The following is a 20,051-nucleotide window of genomic DNA, read 5'->3' as shown; positions in this document are numbered from 1 at the left end:
AAGGAATGAGCTCTGACCAGGAATCAAACCCGCAGCCTTTTGGTGTTCGGGACGACGCTCTAACCAGCTGAGCCACCCGGCCAGGGCTCAGTTCCATTATTCATTTATTTTTTTAGTGCAGTAAGAAGGTTTGATTAAATCCGTGTCATTCCAGTAATGTAGGGACTGGCTAACTTGCCGTAAGCTGAATAATTTAAAGATTATTTGTAAGAAGGTATATTTTGACAACTCAGAATTCATATGGCCATGTAATCATCCACTAAAACCTTTACATGACCATAGTCATTAATTTAGAAACATTGATATTCCGGGAATAAGCTTATCTCCTTTGCAGTTGAAGAAATTTTGATTTGTTTCTGTACCTTTAATTGGTTAAAAAAAAATTGAAAGTCACCTGTCACTTTGGCCACAGAGCGGGAATGAAAGTGGAGCCCATGCTGTTTTCCTTTGTAAGTAAACGTTTTCACATTTAAAAAAAAAATATATCTTTATTGACTTCAGAGAGGAAGAGAGAGGGAAAGAGAGAGAGAAACATCAATGATGAGAGAGAATCATTGATTGGCTGCCTCCGGCACATCCCCTAATGGGGATCAAGCCCGCAACCCAGGCATGTGCCCCTGACCGGAATCGAACCTGGGACCCTTCAGTCCCCAGGCTGATGCTCTATCCACTGAGCCAAACCAGCTAGGGCCGGTTTCACATTTTTTTTTTTTTTTTTTACAAAATTTCACAAAATTGTCTGCTTCCTAGTCACAAGCCCTTTGGAAAGTATTTTGCTAAACACTTGGACTCCCTACTGCTGGAAAAATGCAGCCGCGGCTCTCATGCACAGAGTTCCACAGTGCCGTTGGCTCTGGTGGAGTGCAGGATGTAAGGATTGGGGCCAGCTGCGCTTCTGACTGCTGGAAGGACAGTTCCCTGGTCTCAGGCCCCTAATCTGTAAATAACGTGTTTCTGCTCTACTATCACTCCCCCTGAGCCTGTGTCTTTTGTTTGTACTTGGTCGTGTTAAAGATTATAGATCAAGTACCCAATAGCATTTCCTTCTCCGAAGCAGAATTCAGCAGGTGCTAGCTAAGCATTTACTGGCTCTGAACATCCTGTTTTTATTTATTTTTTTTGAATAAGTATATTTTTATTGATTTCAGAGAGGAAGGGAGAGGGAGAGAGAGATAGAAACATCAATGATGAGAGAGAATCATTGATCAGCTACCTCCTGCACACCCCACACTGGGGATCGAGCCTGCAACCCGGGCATGAAGCTCTATCCACTGAGCCAAACCCACTAGGTCTGAACATCCTGTTTTTAAAAACCTTCCCCATCATTTCCCTTCTCCTGCAACCTGGGAGACCGCTTTTGGCCATAGGTGGTGCTGTTGCACCTTTTAAAGCCTTAGTTTCCGTTTTCTCAAAGAAGACTTCACCATGTCCCTTTTACTTGATTTCTGTGTTTACTGCTTCAGAATAGCTCAGGGTCTGGATACCTGGAGCAATTGTTCTAGTTATAGCTTATTTTTATTCTGCCACCTCAGCGCGAAGTTTTAGACAGCTGTGAACAATGGCCATATTGGGCCTTTCTTCCAAAATTAGAAACCGTGATGTCAGAGACGAGATAGAAACGGTCTCAGGAGCACCTCTCAGAAGAAAGCCTGTTCTGAGTCGGTGGACGCTGGGCCCACTGTGCGGGTGAATGAGGGAGGTGATTTGTACCTGGGCAGCCTGGTTGATTGACTTGGGTTTGAACACACGACACTGAGCCATTCAAATGAGGCAGTTCTTTTTTAATATGTTTTTTAAAAAAATTCATTTCAGAGAGAGGAAGGGAGAGGGAGAGAGGGATAGAAAAATCAATGATGAGAGAGAATCATGGATCGGCTGCTTTCTGCACACCCCCTACTGGGGATTGAGCCTGCAACCCGGGCCTGTGCCTTGACTGGGAATCAAACCATGACCTCCTGGTTCACAGGTTGATGCTCAACCCCTGAGCCACGCCAGGGGGTAAATGAGGCAGTTCTCTCTGAGTCTTCTCCCCATCCGTGGACCAGGGGTGCTCCTACCTGCTTTGTAGAACTGTGAGATTCAGAGAGAAATGATGTGAAGTGTTTAGCCCAGTGGTTATCTCATAAAAGAGGAATAAACTCTAGCTATTATTTTGTATGGAGCCATCATTTTATAGTCTTTGTCAACAACGAAGGAATTAAATAAGAAAAGATGGTTTTATAAACAAAGATCCAATTAAGAAATGAATGAAATACTTGGGAGGGTCCGTAGTTCCTGCTCTCACAGTGTAACAGCAGCCGCAGAGATGTGACAGTCACAAATACAGAATTATTTGTTAATTAGAGTATGGTGGGAGTCAAGGGGGCTCAATAATGGCATTCCTACTTTATCCACCAGCCATTTGAGAGGTGAGACAAAAGAGTAGGCGGTTGGGGATAGATGTGACTTTTATTACTGGTGAAGCCACCTTACCCATGAACGTCAGGGGTACAGGAAAATGGGAATCTTGATACTGTGCCCCGGCACTAAACAGGTTCCCCAGCGTCCGGCAGAGGCCTTCTGGCGAGAGGACCTGCCCTGTCACACTCAGGCTTGGAGGCGCCCAGCACTGGGCCTTCCTGAGGGTGGGCACCCATGGCGGTGGTCACGCTCTGGCTGGGCGCACGGCTGTGCCACAGAAGGCACCTGTCTTTACTGTATTACAGCCCGGGCGTCGGGACGGCAGGGCTCTCTAGTCTGTGTGTGGAAATGGAGATTGCAGTGCAGCAACTAGCTCTCCCAGAGGACCGTGCCCTGGGCCTTGCTCTGCATAGACACTTGAATACATACGCAGTTTCAGTCGGAACGTGCTATTGGGACATTGCTTTTTCAGTCCTGTGAGTGTGGTTACAAATGATCCTGGCTGATGGCAAGCATGATTCTTAGGGTGTGTTCTGTCATCATGGGAAGCCATGTTCCACAGGAAGGCAGATGGAGTTCATGGACACTGGACAATTGACCAGGTGATCAAGGCTTTCAAAGCTGCTTCCAAAAAGAGAATGAACTATTTTGTATTTTAAACTAACTGCAAAGTTACTGTCTAAAAGTAGGAAATCCTTAGTTTGAAGTGTGCAGTAACTCTGTGTGTGAATTTGTGTGTGTGTGTGTCAGGGTGTGAGTGTGTGTGAGAGTGTGAATGTGTGTGTGAGAGTGTGAGTGTGAGTATGAGTGTGTGTGGAAGATTTCAGGTAGCATGTGGTAAGTTCTATATAGCCTCTTGGTACCATTGCCTCCATTTGCACAAATGAATCAATATTCCTTTGTCCTTTGGCTTATTTGTGGAAGTAACAAATTCTCATACTTGTTGGAGAATAACTGGGGTGTATGAGCTTAGGCAGCGGGGAGAAAAGAGGTGAGGTGGCACCCCACAATTCGTGCAGAAGTCATGGAAAAACTTCTAAAGCAAACAGGCACTGAGCTTGTAAATCAGAATTGCTTTTCTGATCTGAGAGAAGCACCTCGGGTTTGAAGGCTGTGTGAATTGTGAAAGATGATGTAGTCGTTACCTTTGAAAGCAGTTTGTCTTCCCAATAAAACACCATGCTCTGTTCTCTCTTCCAGGCGCACAGGAAGTTCTCATTGACCCAGGTACTCCATCTCTGTGCTTCGTTTCTTTTGGTTGTGTTTGCCGTTCTTTAAGCGCTTGTTTCTCGGTGGGTGAATGAACGGTTACAATGTCTGCAGGGCGATCTGTGGGGCATTCTGATTTAAGCCGCTTTAAATCAGAACTGTTCAACCCTGATTGTTGCTTGGTCCCCGTTGATGGGGCCCGACTGCTCTATGCTGTCTGTGGAGGAGCTCCCGCCCCGCTAGCATGGCTGCGTGGATGGCCCGCACGTGTGCCTGCCAGGCGCTTTGAATGCACGGGCATGCCTGTCCAGTTGATTCACCGAAACGACTGTGCTCTGACCTGTGGTCCATGCTCCTCGCAACATGCATTCATTTGTGTTTCCTGTGTGTGCTCTTAGCACCAAAAGAAATGGTGCTTTTTCTTTTTTTTCAGAGTCCGGTTTGCCTTTTCCCTCTTCACACCTCCTGTGATTAACCTCTTTTATTGCAGTGCCTAATTATTTTATAATGAGCTCTTTTGTTTTCTGGCTTAATCCGAAACAATGACAAAAGGTAAATAATAAAAACCTGAGACCCTGCCTGCCTCTGAGGACTAGAATCAGACAGTCATGCTTACACACACTGTGCGGCCCAGACATCGATCCCATCTCATCGTGTCTCTTGATTCTGACATGAAATCGCTTCAGGTTTGCAGATTCTTTTGTTTTAACACTGTGTCGGCTCCTTTCCCGAGGCTCATGTTCCGTGATCACCTCTTGCTCAGGCTGTCGATCGTGTAGAGGAAGAAAAACATGCTTTGCTTTCAGGAGACCCGAGTTGCTGGTCAAAGAACCATTCGAAAGGTCCAGAACAGGCGGCAGGGCCCGGTGGTGGGTGCGGGAGTGACGGCTGTGGGTACAGGGCTTCTTGTCGGGGTGATGAAAACGTCCTCAGGTTGATGGTGGGGATGGATGTGCAGCTCCGGGCGTAGTAAAACCACTGGATGATACACTTTAAATGTGTGAATTGTATTAAAGCTGCTTTTTTAAAAAAGGCACCACACAGTACCTTCACACAGTAAATGCAAATTGCTAACTATACCTGTTTCTCAGAGCCTTTTTGTAGCTTTCCATCAATGTTCTAACATTAGAATTCTATTTAAGAATCTCACTGTGTCTAGTGTAGTCTGTGTCCTTCAGTCTACTGATAGGGTGTATCGTATTAATTGATCTTGGCCTCCTAACCCAACCTGACGTTCTTGAGATGAATACCACTTGGTCACGTTGCACAATCCTCGTTGCTGGATTTAGTTTGCTAGTGTTTTGTTGAGGACGTTTCCAGTTCATTTAAGGTTATTGGGATTGGTTTTATAACCATGACGAGGTCTATCCTGGAGGATCCTCCGTGTCCGAGGACACTGTGTGCTCTGCTGCTGCTGGGAGGTGAGGGGGGCGCTGTTGGTGTTTGCTGTCTCTACTCATTTTTCTGGGTCAAGAATTTAGTTTCATTTTGTACTTTCCCTGTCCCAGCTCTGAAACCAGACAGTTGTCTAAGATGTTCTAGTTCATTTTCTTGGAGAATGGTATTTAGAAACTTAAATCTTGGCATTAAAATGCTTATTTAAAAAAGTATTTTTTAAAAAATTTATTTTAGAGAAAGAGGAAGGGGAGGGATAGAATCATTGATGTTTCTCATTGGTTGCCTTCTGCATGTAACCCAGGTATGTGCCCTGACCGGGAATCAAACCTGGGACCTCTTGGTTCCTGGCTCGATGCTCAACCACTGAGCACACCGGCTGGGCTGAAATGCTTCTTGCACTGAGGGTCGTCGCTTCTAGGCCCCGTGAGAAGGTCACACTGTTGTCTCCAGTTCCAGCCCCCAGGCCCAGGGTTTTTCCAGTCTTCCCGTTTTATCTAAACTGCTTCCTTCTTCAACAGTGAGACATCTGGCTCCTGAGATGATCAATATAGTTGCTAAATTCCTCAGTCTTACCATATACAGAAAGTAGTTTCAGAATTGCTAATTGGTATCACTGTAAAAACAAACATCGAAGTAGAAGTCAAGGTTGTCTATGGTGCTTTTTGTCTCTATACTTAGGGTAAATATACAAGGCCCTGCATTTGAAGTTGCTTGGATTTGTTCCTTAATCCTCCCTGTGGGTGTCATTATGTTATTTATTTGAAATACAGTTAATGGCTCCTGTTTGTATCCCAGCATAGGGTTCCCTATCTTTATTGATTGATACTTTTAAAAATATATATATTTCTTTATTGATTTCAGAAAGGAAGGGAGAGGGAGAGAGAGATAGAAACATCAATGATGAGAGAGAATCATTGATCGGCTGCCTCCTGCACGCCCCCTACTGGGGATCGAGCCCACAACCTGGGCATGTGCCCTTGGCTGGAATTGAACCTGAGACTCTTCAGTCCGCAGGCCGACACTCTATCCACTGAGCCAAACTGGCTAGGACTGATTGATACTTTTTACTACATAGAAGTAAACAGAGTCATTCTTGTTATCTCTCCCACAGTATCCCCACTCCACTTGGATGTGATTCATCTTTTTTAAAAAAATTGTTTTTATTGATTTGGGAGAGAGGAAGGGAAAGGGAGAGATAGAATCATCAATGGTGAGAGAGAATCACCGGTCGGCTGCCTCCTGCACACCCCCACTGGGGATCCAGCTTGCAACCCGGGCATGTGCCCTGACCGGGTATCAAACCTTGACCTCCTGAGCCACACCGGCCAGGCTGTAGGTGATTCGTCTTGATCGTGTGCTGTTGGGATGAGATGTGGTACCACATGAGGAATTAAGCACCCCCTCCTTCTGACCCCCATGATCTTCCCTTCCCTTTCTCCAAAGGAAAACAGCAAAATTCAACAATAGAAATTGTTCAGGCTAATGAGATAGATTGAGGGGACCTGCCGTTTATTCAGTGTTACTGTGGCAGGACACATGTGTTAGACACGTGAACCCCAGAGCTCGAGCCCGCGTCACCTGAGGGCCAGCAGGACGACTCCGCTCCTGGACCTGCCTCCTCACCTGCAGGCCGGGGCATGCTGGGAGCTCCTCTCGTGGGGGTTGTGAGCGTGGACACCTCCCCTCGCTTCTGGCTCCTGGGAAGGCCAAGTGCCTGGCTGTGCTGTGATGGCGTGCAGTCGCCTGTAATGCAGAGCCTCCGTCTGCTGGCGCCCAGCCCTGTGCAGTGGCCTTGCTGATTTGGGTCTGTTCTGTAGAACAGTGGTCGCCACCCTTTCGGGCCTCACGGACCACTAGTGTCCGCGGATCACTGGCTGGCGACCGCTGCTTTAGGAAGTATATCTGTTCGACATCTTTTCAAGCACGCCTTTCTTTTATTATTTATAGTTCTGCTCTCTCATCTCTTGCTGTGATTTTCACAAAATCTGCGGGAAGCAGAATCCCCAGCCACCTGCCTCTTCCCAGTTCTCCGTGTGGCTCTTTCTTCCCTGACTGGGGGGGGATTTGACACAGGACATTTTCTTTCTGTCTCTTGGAATCTCTCTGTTCATCTATCCATTTATCTGTCCACTCATTCTTGTGTCTTGTTCCACACATCATGCGAGGCAGCGTACAGAACACTAACCATGCAGGTGAGAAGGCGGAGCCAGGAGGAGAGCAGGGCGGAGGGGGCTCGCAGGAGCCTGGCGGGCAGTGTAGGGGCTGTGAGCGATAAGACCCACAGCACACGTGAGCCGGGCCTCCCCGTGGACCTGAAGAAGACAGGGCTTGTGGGAGATGCTTGTCCGTGAGATAAACACGTGGCTCAGGAGAATGGATGTTTGAGTGCTCCAGGAACTCAAAGACTCTCTCCCTTGGTCTCCTGGCAGTGTGTGTGTCGCTGGTTACATTCTGTAGAGGACACCGCCCCCCCATGCGAGTGTGAGGCTCAGGGATTGGGAGGTTCCGCTTGTTCACAGAGGTTGGCTAAACACAGAGCGTGGCAGCCACAGGAAGGTCTGGTGTTTATAAGTTACATTCTTTTCTGAGTGCTGGACAGTTGGAAATGCTTTCAAACAGTGTATCTCCATCTCAGGACACAGTGGCCCGCGGCTGTCGGAGCTTAAGGCCGGAGGTAACGCGTGCTGGCCGCATGGTGTTCAAGTCCACCTCGCTAGTTCGTGTAGGCGTGCTGCTTCTACAGAATGCATTTCAGGCTCTTTGAGAAAAATTTCAACAGGGAGGAAAACGTATTGTGAGCTAATTAACATTTAATACGATGCTTGGGTGGTGAGACTATTCTAGGGAGCGTATGAGCTATGCGGACTTTTCAAATGATTTCATTACTTACATTTCAGCAGGCGATGTGTGTTACCTTGTGTGTGCCCCTCTTTGAGACTCACAAGGAAACGAGACTGAAAAGCAAAAGATACTTTCCCTTCTCTCGGTGTGCAGGTGCCCTCACCACCAACGGCATAAACCCTGACACCAGCGCTGAGATCGGACGCGCCAAGAACTGCCTGAGCCCCGAGGACATCATCGACAAGTACAAGGAGGCCATCTCCTACTACGGCAAGGTGCGGCCTGGGCGTCTCCGCCAGCAGTGCGCCTTCAGCCTCCTTCCCGGCTCACAGCGGGCAGAGCTGAGTGCCTTCCTTCTTTCTCTCCGTAACTCCGGCAGGTCTCCCTATGCATTTACACTCATCACAGGTTCCTCTCCAATGATCAAAGTGCTCAGAGCTGAGTCCTGCTGCTGGGGAGACAGATGGAGAGAGGGGGGTGGCGTGTATAGGTTTTTGAGCACCGTAGTGGCTGCCTGTGGACTGCGGCCCGCCCGAAGCACCCCGGGTAGACCAGGCGGCTCTGACACGAGCGGGGAGCCGCGCTCTCCCGCCTTGATGGCAAAGCCCTGTGGTGGGTCCGCGTTGCCCCTGAGTCTGAATAAAGCTTAGTGGCTGCCCAGAGCACTGTGCCAATGAGAACTGCAGACGTCACCTCCATGGGAAAGGCTTGCTGCACGGGCACAGGGGAGCCTGGAGAGGAAAGAGTGGACTCTGGAGTCTGACAGCCTGAGGGTCATCCCACATCTGACGTTAGTCAGCATGCACGACCGCACTGAGCTCAGGGTTCTCTCTCAGGATGGGCATTCCAGGGTTCCTGTAACCAGGGTAATTGCGCACATACAGCCAACCACAGTACCAGCCTCATTCTGTTGCTCATGAAAAACTGGTCCTCGTCTCTTCGTCCTCACCCAGTTTTCTGCAAGACTCCTTGGTCCTCGTGTGTGTGATACAACGAGGAAAAGGAAGTCAGTGCCGTGCCTGTGCCCAGCTGTGTTTTTTTCGTTTGCTTCATTTTCCTCTTGTCTCCTTTCCTGCTCACCTCCTCCACTGCAAGAGGCTGGGACTTTCCTGAGCCACCCAGACGCCGGTTAGAGCTGCCCTGGGGGCTGGTCCATCGCCGGGAACTGACAGCGACATAAAACATACCTGTGCACTTCCGGGATTTGATGGTCTTTGATTTGTACACACGCACGCCAGGCTGCCTCCCACTTTCTGAGGGAGAAGCACCGCCTTGGTTTTTAGTCACTGAGGTGGCAGCGAAGTTCTTGCCTGCTTCATCGGTGCTTTTTACGGAGGTGTGAACGGAAGCTCACAGGGCCTTTTCTCTCTCCGTCTCCATCTGTCCCTCACCCCAGGATTGAAGAAGCAGGATCAAGTAACTGGGAAAGAGCAGATCAGAAAGACGGAAACCTTTAAGTAGAGGACAGGGAGCTAGGCTTTTTGCAACAAAGTCACATGAATTTGATACAGGGAGCTAGAATTTTTGCAACAAAGTCACATGAATTAACTCGGCTGCCTTAAAGCTCAGGTGTGAGAGAGGGATTCTAAAAGTGTCTTAGAGATGAGAGGTGGAAATGACTTGAGTAGCAGAGTAGCCATTGATAACATTTTGAAGTTTTGTAGCACATCCAGCTATTGTGGTTGTATCAGTTGAACAGATGCGAACATATTTATTAGTACATGGGCATGTAGGTCCCTCCTTTTGTCCCCCTCAGGGATAGACATTCTGAAGCACATTCTGCCCCCTTGGGAGGGGTGCATGCTGGGTGCTGCTGCTGCAGGTCCTCGAGTCTCCGTGGGGGGACAGACCATCTTCCTTCCTCTTTTCTGACGGAGGGCCCTCTCTCCCTGCAGTACAAGAATGCGGGAGTGATTGAGCTGGAAGCGTGCGTCAAAGCTGTGCGTGTCCTGGCCATTCAGAAGCGGAGCATGGAGGCTTCCGAATTTCTCCAGAATGCCGTTTACATTAACCTCCGACAGGTGGGTGTCTTAGCCCCCCGCCCCCAAACCCTCCCCCTCCCCTGAGGTGGAAGTGAGTGCAGTCTCCTGTTCCTTAGTTATCACTGATCCGTCCACACTGCTGGGATTCAGGGTGGCATGGGGGAAACTTGGGGGTCAGAACTCGCCATCCTGAGTGTGGTTATTGTGCATCACTCTTTAAAAAATTATTTTTATTGATTTCACAAAGGAAGGGAGAGAGATAGAAACACCAATGATGAGAGAGAATCATTGATCGGCTGCTTCCTGCACGCCCCCTACTAGGGATCGAGCCTGCAACCCAGGCATGTGCCCTGAACAGGAATCGAACCTTGACCTCCTGGTTCATAGGTCTATGCTCAACCACTGAGCCACACCAGCCAGGCATGCTGCTTCTTTATGTTACAGTATTTCACTTTCAAAGTCCAGGACTCGCTCTCCTTCCAAATTTTTAATTTTTGCTTGGAGAAGCAGCTTCGCCTCCGACAGCTTTGCGACCTTGAACGGTCTGTGTGCCTCTCACCTGACGTTTGTCACTTGTGATGCAGTTGCCATTGTTACCCCGTCTGGATGTCAGTCCTCTTTACACAGCACCTTCCACACTGCTGCCTCTGTTGAATCTGGGTGTGTTTTTAATCAGACAAAATCATGAGGAAATTTTTTTACGGGTTGCTAATGCCAAACCCCAAAATTCCTAGTCTAGGAAGATTTAGACATTTAGCTAACTTGGATTTTCGTGGTAGGGCAACCAGACTGAAACACTGCGCTGTTTACTTAAAATATGTGGGAATTTGCTGCTGTTTGGAACAACTCTTGCTCTGTTTGCTTGATCTTCGAGGTGAGCACTAGGGGGCAGCAGAGACACGCCAGAGGGACGATACCAGGCTTTCTGAGGCCAGCGTGGAAGCCGGTGCTGATGTGGGGTGAATGTTGTCCCCACACCACACTCGGCTTTAGTTGGCTCGTCGGGCTGTTTGCTTGCCAGATGAGCAGACAGCAGACTAATGAGTCCTGCTGGGAATTTACAATAACGAAATAGAGGGTCTGCAGTTTTTCTGAAATGCACAAGGTTTTTGTTCCTGACCAAGTGTGTTGTTCCTTGTTGCGAATCTGCATATTGGGAATGACAGCATTCACTTCTTCCTGGCATGTTACAAGTTCTAAATAATGTAATAATGCGTATGAAGGGCTTGGCACACTGCTTGGCACGTGGGAAATGTTCGCAGTAGGCGGTGGGACCTGGAGGTACAGGGCGGGCTGGGTGGGCTCGCGTGGGCCTGGCCTGCCAGGGAAGGCACTTGTGCTCCATGTTCGTGGGTGTGTCTGGGAGGGGGTGACGGGTCCTGAACTGTGACCTGGGAATCTTACCTGGCAGCTGCAAGTGTCTGGAGGGAGGGAGGTAGAGGAAGCTGGCAGGAAGACCACTGAGGCCACTGAGAGCTAATGGGGGCCCACGCGAGGGCATGGGAGTGGGCATGGTGAGGGCGGCGGGGTGGGGGTGGGGGGAGAGGACGGGGCTGGGCTGAAGGAGAGCAGCAGGTGGCAGGGATCCACACTGGGCTCTGTCCTCACAGAACTCTCTGGGGAACGGGTTGATGGGCAAGGCGGCAGTGGGAGAAGCACTTCCTCACGCAGTGTGGCCTCGAGTGGGCGTGTGGGCCTGTGGGGGGGACCCACTCAGGACGTGCCTGATACTTCCTGGCTGTGTGGCTTGCACAGACGATTAATCCCTTTCTGAGCTTCATATTTCCTTGGCTAGCTCATGGGATTGTTGCAATGATTAAATAAGTACGTTATGTTTGCTGGCATAGAGTTCGTGCTTAGACACAGACGTCGTCACACCATAGGGTGGTCGGGAGAGTCTGGTTAGGTCTGGGCTTAGAAGGCTGTGCGCCAGGAAGGCTTCCTCTCAGTGGGGCTGCTGTTGCCGGCAGCCCATTGCCGCGTCACCTGGCTCTGCACGCTGTGTGGGCTGAGTTTTGTATCTGCTGAGAGTCCTGCCACATCCCAGGGTCTGATGAACCCACGTTCCTTTTCTAACGAAGGAGCTCGAAGCCGACACCGCGCGTGTGTGTGCATGTCTGTGTGTATGTGCGCGCGCATGTGCATGTCTGTGTGTATGTGCGCGCGCGTGTGCGTGCGTGCATGTGTATGTGTGAGTGTGTGCGCGTGCGCGCATGTGTATGTGTGAGTGTGTGTGTATGTGTGTATGCGTGTGAGTGTGTGCGCGCGCATGTGTATGTGTGAGTGTGCGTGTGTCTGTGCGTGCGCATGCACGCGCGCTGTGCAGCAGATGTCTTTGTCCTGGGAGCCTGGGCTTCTCCCGCAGAGGGACGGGCTGGCTCCAGGCCAGTGGCCTCAGAGGGTCAGGGCTTCTACCCACTGACTCCACTGCTTTCCTGTCGCCTTGTGGGCACCTGCTCCTGCTCCACGTTTCATTGTGTTGCTGTTTTATGAAAAAGCTTTAAAAAAAAAGTTTTTATGTGTCTTTCAAAGCCTCTCCCTTCCTCCCGTGCCCCAGCTTTCCGAGGAGGAGAAAATCCAGCGCTACAGCGTCCTCTCCGAGCTCTACGAGCTCATCGGCTTCCGGCGCAAGTCCGCCTTCTTCAAGCGCGTGGCCGCCATGCAGTGCGTGGCGCCCAGCATCGCCGAGCCCGGCTGGAGGGCCTGCTACAAGCTGCTTCTGGAGACGCTGCCGGGCTACAGCCTGTCGCTGGACCCACAGGACTTCAGCAAAGGTACCGGCCGGGACTAAAACGTTGCTCTGATTCCCTTAACCCTGCCTCGTGCGAGCAGCGGCAGACTGTGTCCAGGGCCCGAGGGTCAATATTTTGGCGTGCGGGCCACGTGGTCTCGGTGGTGGCTCCCCAGCTGCTCCAGGGCGCGGATGCCGCGCTGACAGGTGTAAGCCACGGAGCTCTATTTACAGACAGGCGGCGGCCAGGCTGCTGTGTGGACTCTAGTTCGCCGTATCCCTGGCTGAGAGCATGTGATAGCTAAAATTTCATTTTTTTTTTCCCCAAAATTACTTCAAAAGATTTTTCCAAAATCCTTTAAAAGGAGGGTTCTGGGCTTAGCAGAGCACAGGGGGACCGAGTGAGCCACAGGGCGGGCAGAGGGGCTTGTCAGGTGGCCCTCGGAGTGAGGGGACGTGGGAGGGGTCAGAGGTCGAAGGACTGGCAAGGGCATGAGGACAGGCTCGCCGAGGCTGGTGTGCCAGTTCCTGTGTCCGGGAGGGCCCACTGGGATGGAGCTGCCCTGACTTCCGTCCTCAGGGCCCCGGGGGGAGACCTGGAGGCCCAGAGCCAACACTGTCCTGCTCTGTAGCTGAGTGCGTCCCTCCTGAATCGGGCCCACATAGGCCCTGCCTTTCTGTGGCTTTGCGGACTGTGCCCGGGCCCTGGTTTTCTAACACTTCCCTGTGGGGCTGACACGTGTCTTGTTCGGATGTCGTCCGTGACTGGGGCTCATGGAGCTGGGAGTGATTCTGCCCCTGTCTGTCCCTGGCTGTGTCTCAGCCCCCGGGAGGGCGTTAGCACGTCTTGGTTCTTGCCTCGTGCTGGACGCGGCGCCGTGTGCTGAGGGTAAACATGTGGCCACGTGGACCTGGCCGTCTTTCCAGACCCTCGTTCTCACCCAGACAGACACCAGGACAGATGTTCTCCACCTGCCCTCGCCTGCTCTCTGTCCTCTGATTCCTGTCCCCATGTCCTCCGAGAGCCGGCCGCTGAGCACCTGCCGGTGGCTGGCGCTGTAGACGGGCTGTGATGCTGTGTCACACAGGCGCGCTGTGAGCTCAGCGCCGGCTCCTCCCAGGCGAGGAGCGCAGGCGTGCACGGCGCTCCCCCAGCCCGTCCTGGTTCTCGCTCGGCACCCTGGTGGGCGTTTAACCAGCACCTCAATCCAGGCTTTACCCTCAGGACAGCCTTGCCCCAGCTGTGATCACGGGTGTCCTTAGTTTCCCAGAGCGCCGAGGCCACGTGATGTTTAACCGAATGGCGTCTGAGAGCCTGCGGACAGCCGCACAGGAGCTGTTTCTATAACATTTTACCTTCCTGGGCTGGTTGCCTGAGGTTCTGAGAGGCCATTTGTCGGTCTTCTGACGGCCCGCCTTCTCTGGAGCGCTCTTCCCTGTCGCTCACCCGCTCACTGCCTGTCACCCTCGGGTCCCACTCATGCCTGTTCAGGGCGGCCCCTCAGGGAAGCGCAGCCTCAGTGGACTCTTTCCCCTTCGTTGGCTTCCGCTCTTCCCTGTCCACCTCCCCTAACTCGTAAATACGTTACAAATAAATTGGGGCGTTTTCCCCACTGCCTCTCCCCAGCCTGTGAGCCTGTCAGGCCGAGGCCCCTGACTCTCACCGTGCCCATCACGGGGCAGGTGTCCCGCACATACGTGTAATGTGGGAGCCACCTCATGAGCAGCCACAGTGCCATGTGTTCGTTTACATTTACTGAGTAGAGTTTGTTTCTTTATTTATTTATTTATTTATTTATTTATTTATTTATTTTTTTAAAATATATTTTATTGATTTTTTACAGAGAGGAAGGGAGAGAGATAGAGAGTCAGAAACATTGATGAGAGAGAAACATCGATCAGCTGCCTCCTGCACATCTCCCACTGGGGATATGCCCGCAACCCAGGTACATGCCCTTGACCGGAATCGAACCTGGGACCTTTCAGTCCGCAGGCCGACGCTCTATCCACTGAGCCAAACCGGTTTTGGCTAGAGTTTGTTTCTTGATCTAATTTTTGAATCAGGTGAATGGAATGTGTTTCTCCCCCCTTTTTATTGCATTTATTGGGGTGACACTGATTAACCAAATTGTTCAGGTTTCAGGGCATAATTCCACAACACGTCACCTGTCACTGTGGGTGTGTTCACCCCAAGGCTAGTCTCCGTCCAGCCAGCACCAGTTATCCCCCTTGTCCCCTCTCCCGTCCCCTCCTGCAATCACCGCACGAAACATGTTTCTTTTGAAAAATAAAGCACATGTGCACACCTCCCAGTGCCCAGGTCCTTTTCCTTAGCCTCCGTCTCAGGAGGGGACATTCGCCATCAGTTTGTGAAAGATTCGGGAAGACAAGATGGTAGTCGCGGGAGATCAAATAAAGGAAGAGGGTAAGTGTCAGCTGGATGTGCTGATAAGAAGGAATCAGAATCCCTCCACACCTGTCTCCGCGGTGCCCTGGGCCACTTCAGCCCTCTCTCCGAGAGTTCAGAGGAAATCTGCTCAAGCCCTGAGCCTGTGAAGAAAAGGTGGACTGGATTGTCAGGACCTGAAATGTATTTCTACCTATTTCTTGAAATGAGCGTTTTTCACTCGCTGCTTCCGCACAGTCCACAGAGCAGCACAGGTGTGCCGCGTGCTGCCGGCTCTCGGTGGCTCGTTGTCATTTTGGTCTTTGTGTGGCTGTACATGGAGATTTTCGATCAGTCCTTTGGCTCGGCCTTTTCCTGGGCAGTGGATTACATTCCCCGGGAGCTCTGAGGAAGGAGTCCGGCAAGGCAGGGGACTGCTGAAAGGCAGAGGTGATGTGATCAACTCTCACATTGGTGAGCTTCTTAAATACAAGAGTGTTGAAAACTTTATTGCTGGGTCCTCTGTTGCAAATCTGTCTTAAAAATGAAAAGATTTAAGTTTTTATAGGAGAAGCAATTTGATTCACACAGAAATGACAACTCACACACTATTTAGTGTTAAGGAAATTTATACTCAGTCTTACTCATAATTGCCTGTGGTAGGAAGTGGATCATTATCTATTTAAAAGAAAATCAGCAAAATGATATTTGCCGAGTTCTAAAGCAAGAAAGCCTCCTTCATACAGTGGTGTTGAGATTATTTAAATTGGATCATTTTGAATTTATGGCGAGGTTAGTCACGACATCAATTTCAGCGCCTCAATCCTTTTTAAAGTGGCTTGTTTTGCTCGGTGGATATGGCTCAGTGATTGAGTGTTGACCTATGACCCAGGAGGTCGTGGTTTGATTCTGGTCAGGACACATGCCCAGGTTGTGGGCTTGATCCCCAGTGTGGGGTGTGCAGGAGGCAGTCGATCAATGATTCTGTCGTCTTGATGTTTCTCTCTCTCTCCCTCCCTCCCCCTGCCTCTCTGAAATTAATAAAAAAATACATTTAAAGCTGCTTGCTTTGTGTCAGCGTTGGGTTCTAGCTTCTGCTGACGACGTGGAAACAATTCAGGGACTTGCCTTTCTCTCATTGGGCCGCGTCTGCTTTGTTTATGCCCCCCCCCCCCATTTGTCCTTTGTTGAGGTATTTTACAGCCGGTCCCAGAAATCATGTCCTTTTCCCCTGCACAAATGTGTCTGCGTGCCTGTAAAATGGGCGTGTCTCTCAGCAGGCGTCCCATCCGACTCCCAAGCTGGCTGAGTACCAGCTGTGTGCCAGCTTCCTGCCAGGCGTCACGGGTCCCGGGTGGGTAAGACAGTCCTAGTTCACCGGGACGGGAAGGACAGACAGAAACATGGGAGTTTACAGGTGCCTCACTGCACCTGCCAGATAACTCCCACGGAGGCACTGTGTGCACGGTGCCGTGGGAACACACAGCAGGACGGGTCCACTGTGTGGGCAGGACAGAGGGTGAGGAGGCCGCTAGGGGCAGTGAGGGAGGAACCTCTGATTGGAGCCTTAAGCCCTTTCCCACAACTTTTCTACGAGCCCCTTGGCCTGGGCACACCACACTGCGGGGTGACCTATTCGGTTTGGGTTCCTGGGACCACTATCTTCTTCACGAAGGATTTGAAGGTGAAAAAAACCTAAGACTAGTAGTTGTTGCCCAAAGGAGAATGGAATAAATCAGCCTGAAGTTCTGTGATCTTACAGAGGTCCTTTCCACTCCCTGGCCAGTCGCTCAGTGGTTAGAGCGTTGGCCCAGGGACTGAAGGGTCCCAGGTTCAATTCTGGTCAAGGGCACGCACCTCAGTTGCAGGCTTCATCCTGGCTCTGGATGGCGAGAGGGCAAGTGCAGGAGGCAGCCATTCAATGTATCTCTCTCACATTGATGTTCCTCTCTCTGTCTCTCCCCCTCCTTTCTAGTCTCTAAAAAAAAAAAGATGGAAAAAATATCCCCAGTAAGGATTAAAAAGAAAAAGAGATCCTTTTCACTGGCTGTGCAAACAGTTTCCCCACCTCTAATGTCACGTACACTGAATCATTTTGGAGGGGTGGCCACAAAAGTTTGCTGATAACCTTGTTTCTAGTTTATCTGCTTTTCTGTACGTTTGTTCTACTTCAGAGAAATACTGTGCTTTTGAATGTCATGTCCTTGGTTGTTGGTAACAAAACCCACCAAATATCAGTATTCTGTTGAAAAAAAACAAGAAGTATGCCCAACACTGGTGCATGCTGTCGAAAATGTAATCTTTTTTCAACCTTGTTATAATTATTTCAAAATGGGTTACTTAAAAATTGTCTCTTTGCAGAAGAAAGTGTAATATGAACCAGGTAATGCATGAAAAAAGTACCACTTTAGAGTTCATTTCTGAGCTAAACAAATGGAATGTCATCTGCTGCCCTGGGAGTGTGACGGTGGAGGCATTGTATTTGGACCCTCGCGGCTCACACATTATATAGACGTGTCTGTCCCGTGCCCGTCCTGCTGCTCGTCTCTGATCTGTGACTTTGTGTGGCTTTGGTGGCAGGCACACACCGAGGCTGGGCTGCTGTGCAGATGCGCCTGCTTCACGAGCTGGTCTATGCCTCCCGGAGGATGGGGAACCCCGCCCTGTCCGTCAGGCATCTGTCCTTCCTGCTGCAGACCATGCTGGACTTCCTGTCGGATCAAGGTGAGTGCTTCCAGACTCAGTTTTTTCAAGCAGCTACGCATGAGAGCTCTCTGGCTGCTGGGGTCCCGTATGGAATTCTGGCTGCGGACCGGTGACTAGCTCCCAGTGTCCTGGCGATGATGGAGGCACAGTGTCTGCGTGGCAGCCGGTCCTGGTGGAATCCTCGCTGGGCCTTAGAGTTTAGGGTGCCATCCTGATCCCTGGCACTTGTCCCTTTTCCCTCGGGTCATGGGCTTGTTCTTGCCTGGTGCCACCTTCCTACATACCTCCCTTCTCTAGGCAGCCTTTCTTGGTCGCGCTAGACCAGCTTGGATTCCTCTGAAATGTTCTCCCTTGAGAGTGGAACGTGCCTATTGGAGCACTTGTCATCCCTATATGTCCATCACTTACTTAATCGCCACTCCCCATGGAAGCTGCAAGCTCCTGGAGGCAGGTGTCCACCTGCTTGTGTCCCATTCCGTCACCCAGTGGCATGCTTGGCACTCACATGTTGCCAAGTGCATGAATAATTAATGCTTTTCCTTTTTAAAAATCAACTTGATTGAGGTTTAATTCACACACTACACAATTCACCCATTTAAAATATACATGTTTCTTTTTTAAAAAAATATTTTTTATTGATTTCAGAGAGGAAGGGAGAGGGAGAGAGAGAGAAGCATCAATGATGAGAGAGAATCACTGATTGGCTGCCTCCTGCATGCCCCCCCACAATCCGGGCATGTGCCCTGACCGGGAATCGAACCGGGACCTCCTGGTTCATAGGTTGACGCTTAACCACTGAGCCACGCTGGTGGGGCTATGCCACTTTCTTAGGACATTCATAGACATGCACCTTGCACCAGAGTCCATTTTAAAAATCTTTTGGTCACCTCCAAAAGGAGCCCTGCGCCCTAAAGCTCCCAGCAGTCACGTGGGCGCGCACGTCGTGCTGGATGCATTAATATTAAACACTGCCTTTGGTTGGTGTTTGCTGTTACTGATAACGCCATGGTGACCATCCTCAGGTCTTCAGCTTTCCGAGCAGGAGCGATTTTATCAGGAGAGGGCTTGCCGGGTCAGCCGCGTGAGCATTTTTATTGCTGTTGCAACCTATTGCCAAATTGCCTTCTGGAAGGATGGGTCTAATTGTACCGCCCGCAGCAGTGCTGTTAATCCAGTGTGTACAGAATGTTGCCTCACTGTTTTAATTTGTATTTTCTGGGTAACATGCAAAGCCGGATATTGTTTCCTCTGTTTGTTTGCTAATTGTATCTCTTTTATGTGAAACTCCTTTGCAGTCTTCTGAGTGCTTTCCTGCCTCCTGCCTCATTCGTCTGGATGAGGGAGGCGGCTCGCATCCTGACCACCGTGCTGGCGAGGTCTGTGATGCTCTGAGCTGCTAATTAAGCGGCTCGCCTGAAGTCTCCCCGGTCACTCAGGGCAGCGCCGAGTCTAGAGCCCAGCTTTCAGCCCCGGTCCCAGGGACGTATACACACTCAGTAGACAGCGCACTCTATACCATAACCACCTGGGGGTGGGGCGCGGTGGGAAAGAGTGAGGGTGCCTCCCAAAAGGGTGCACTTGTTTCTGGGATAAAACTGAGGGTGTCAGGGAACCCCTTTTGAGCACTGTGACAGGTCCCCTTTGCTTACCGTGGAGTTTGCAAGTGTCGCTGGAACCCTAAGCAGCACCCGTGTGTTACAGAGATTAGCTTCAGGCACCACGTGTGCCTCTAACAGCCGGGTGAGGCTCCCTACATGTGACCCACAGCGGCCACTTTGATTTCTTGAACATGCCAAGTTTTGTTTGCCCCCTGGAGGTGGGGTGATGACATTTTTCATTTCTTTGAAGGAAAAAGGAAACCGCTCATTGAGCTTGGAAACAGTTTCAGAACAGCCTTCCATCACAAAGGGTTTTGCTTATGGAAGAGGAAGAAGTACCCCTTTGAAAATGACAACAGAGCTGTGCATACTGCTGCATCAGTCAGGGTTCATTTCTGGGCTAAATAAATGGAACACGTACACAAAATGCATGCATAATGCTTATGTACACGCATACATAATGCATACGTACACACACATAATGCATATGTACACACGCATAATGCATATGTACACACGCATAATGCATATGTACTGTCGAAGAGGAAATCCGCTCACACCTGCTAACACGGTGAGGCAGACTTTATTAGGAGGCTGCTGTGGGGGAGAGAGGCTGAGCTCAGCCCCGAACACAAGGACAAGTGGGGACGTGGAGCCGGCAGCAGCTGGAGGGAGGCGCAGATGGAAAATTACTGAGCGGAGACATCAGGGCCAGGGGGTTGGGGCCGAACTGTCCTAACAGGGTCCTTGTGAAGGCGGCCAAGGACTTGGGCCTCAAGGGCGGGATGAGGAAGTGGATC

General features: G+C 50.5%; 1 protein-coding gene across 4 annotated transcripts in view; it reads left to right on the top strand.

Annotated features, from left to right (window-relative positions):
- TRAPPC9 (trafficking protein particle complex subunit 9) overlaps positions 1-20,051 on the top strand; it is a 161,561-nt gene that overhangs the window by 18,015 nt on the left and 123,495 nt on the right. For 3 of the 4 annotated variants that reach the window (XM_059672368.1, XM_059672371.1, XM_059672372.1), the window contains 5 exons: positions 3,601-3,627; positions 8,002-8,123; positions 9,744-9,869; positions 12,388-12,604; positions 17,528-17,671. In XM_059672368.1, the coding sequence (XP_059528351.1) occupies positions 3,601-3,627; positions 8,002-8,123; positions 9,744-9,869; positions 12,388-12,604; positions 17,528-17,671 (636 nt within the window). The remainder of the gene's footprint in view (positions 1-3,600; positions 3,628-8,001; positions 8,124-9,743; positions 9,870-12,387; positions 12,605-17,527; positions 17,672-20,051) is intronic. The other variant, XM_059672369.1, reaches the window with a different exon arrangement.

This window comes from Myotis daubentonii, chromosome 17 (genome assembly GCF_963259705.1).
Source record: "Myotis daubentonii chromosome 17, mMyoDau2.1, whole genome shotgun sequence".
Taxonomy (NCBI): domain Eukaryota; kingdom Metazoa; phylum Chordata; class Mammalia; order Chiroptera; family Vespertilionidae; genus Myotis; species Myotis daubentonii.
This window is presented reverse-complemented; position numbering and strand designations above follow the sequence as displayed.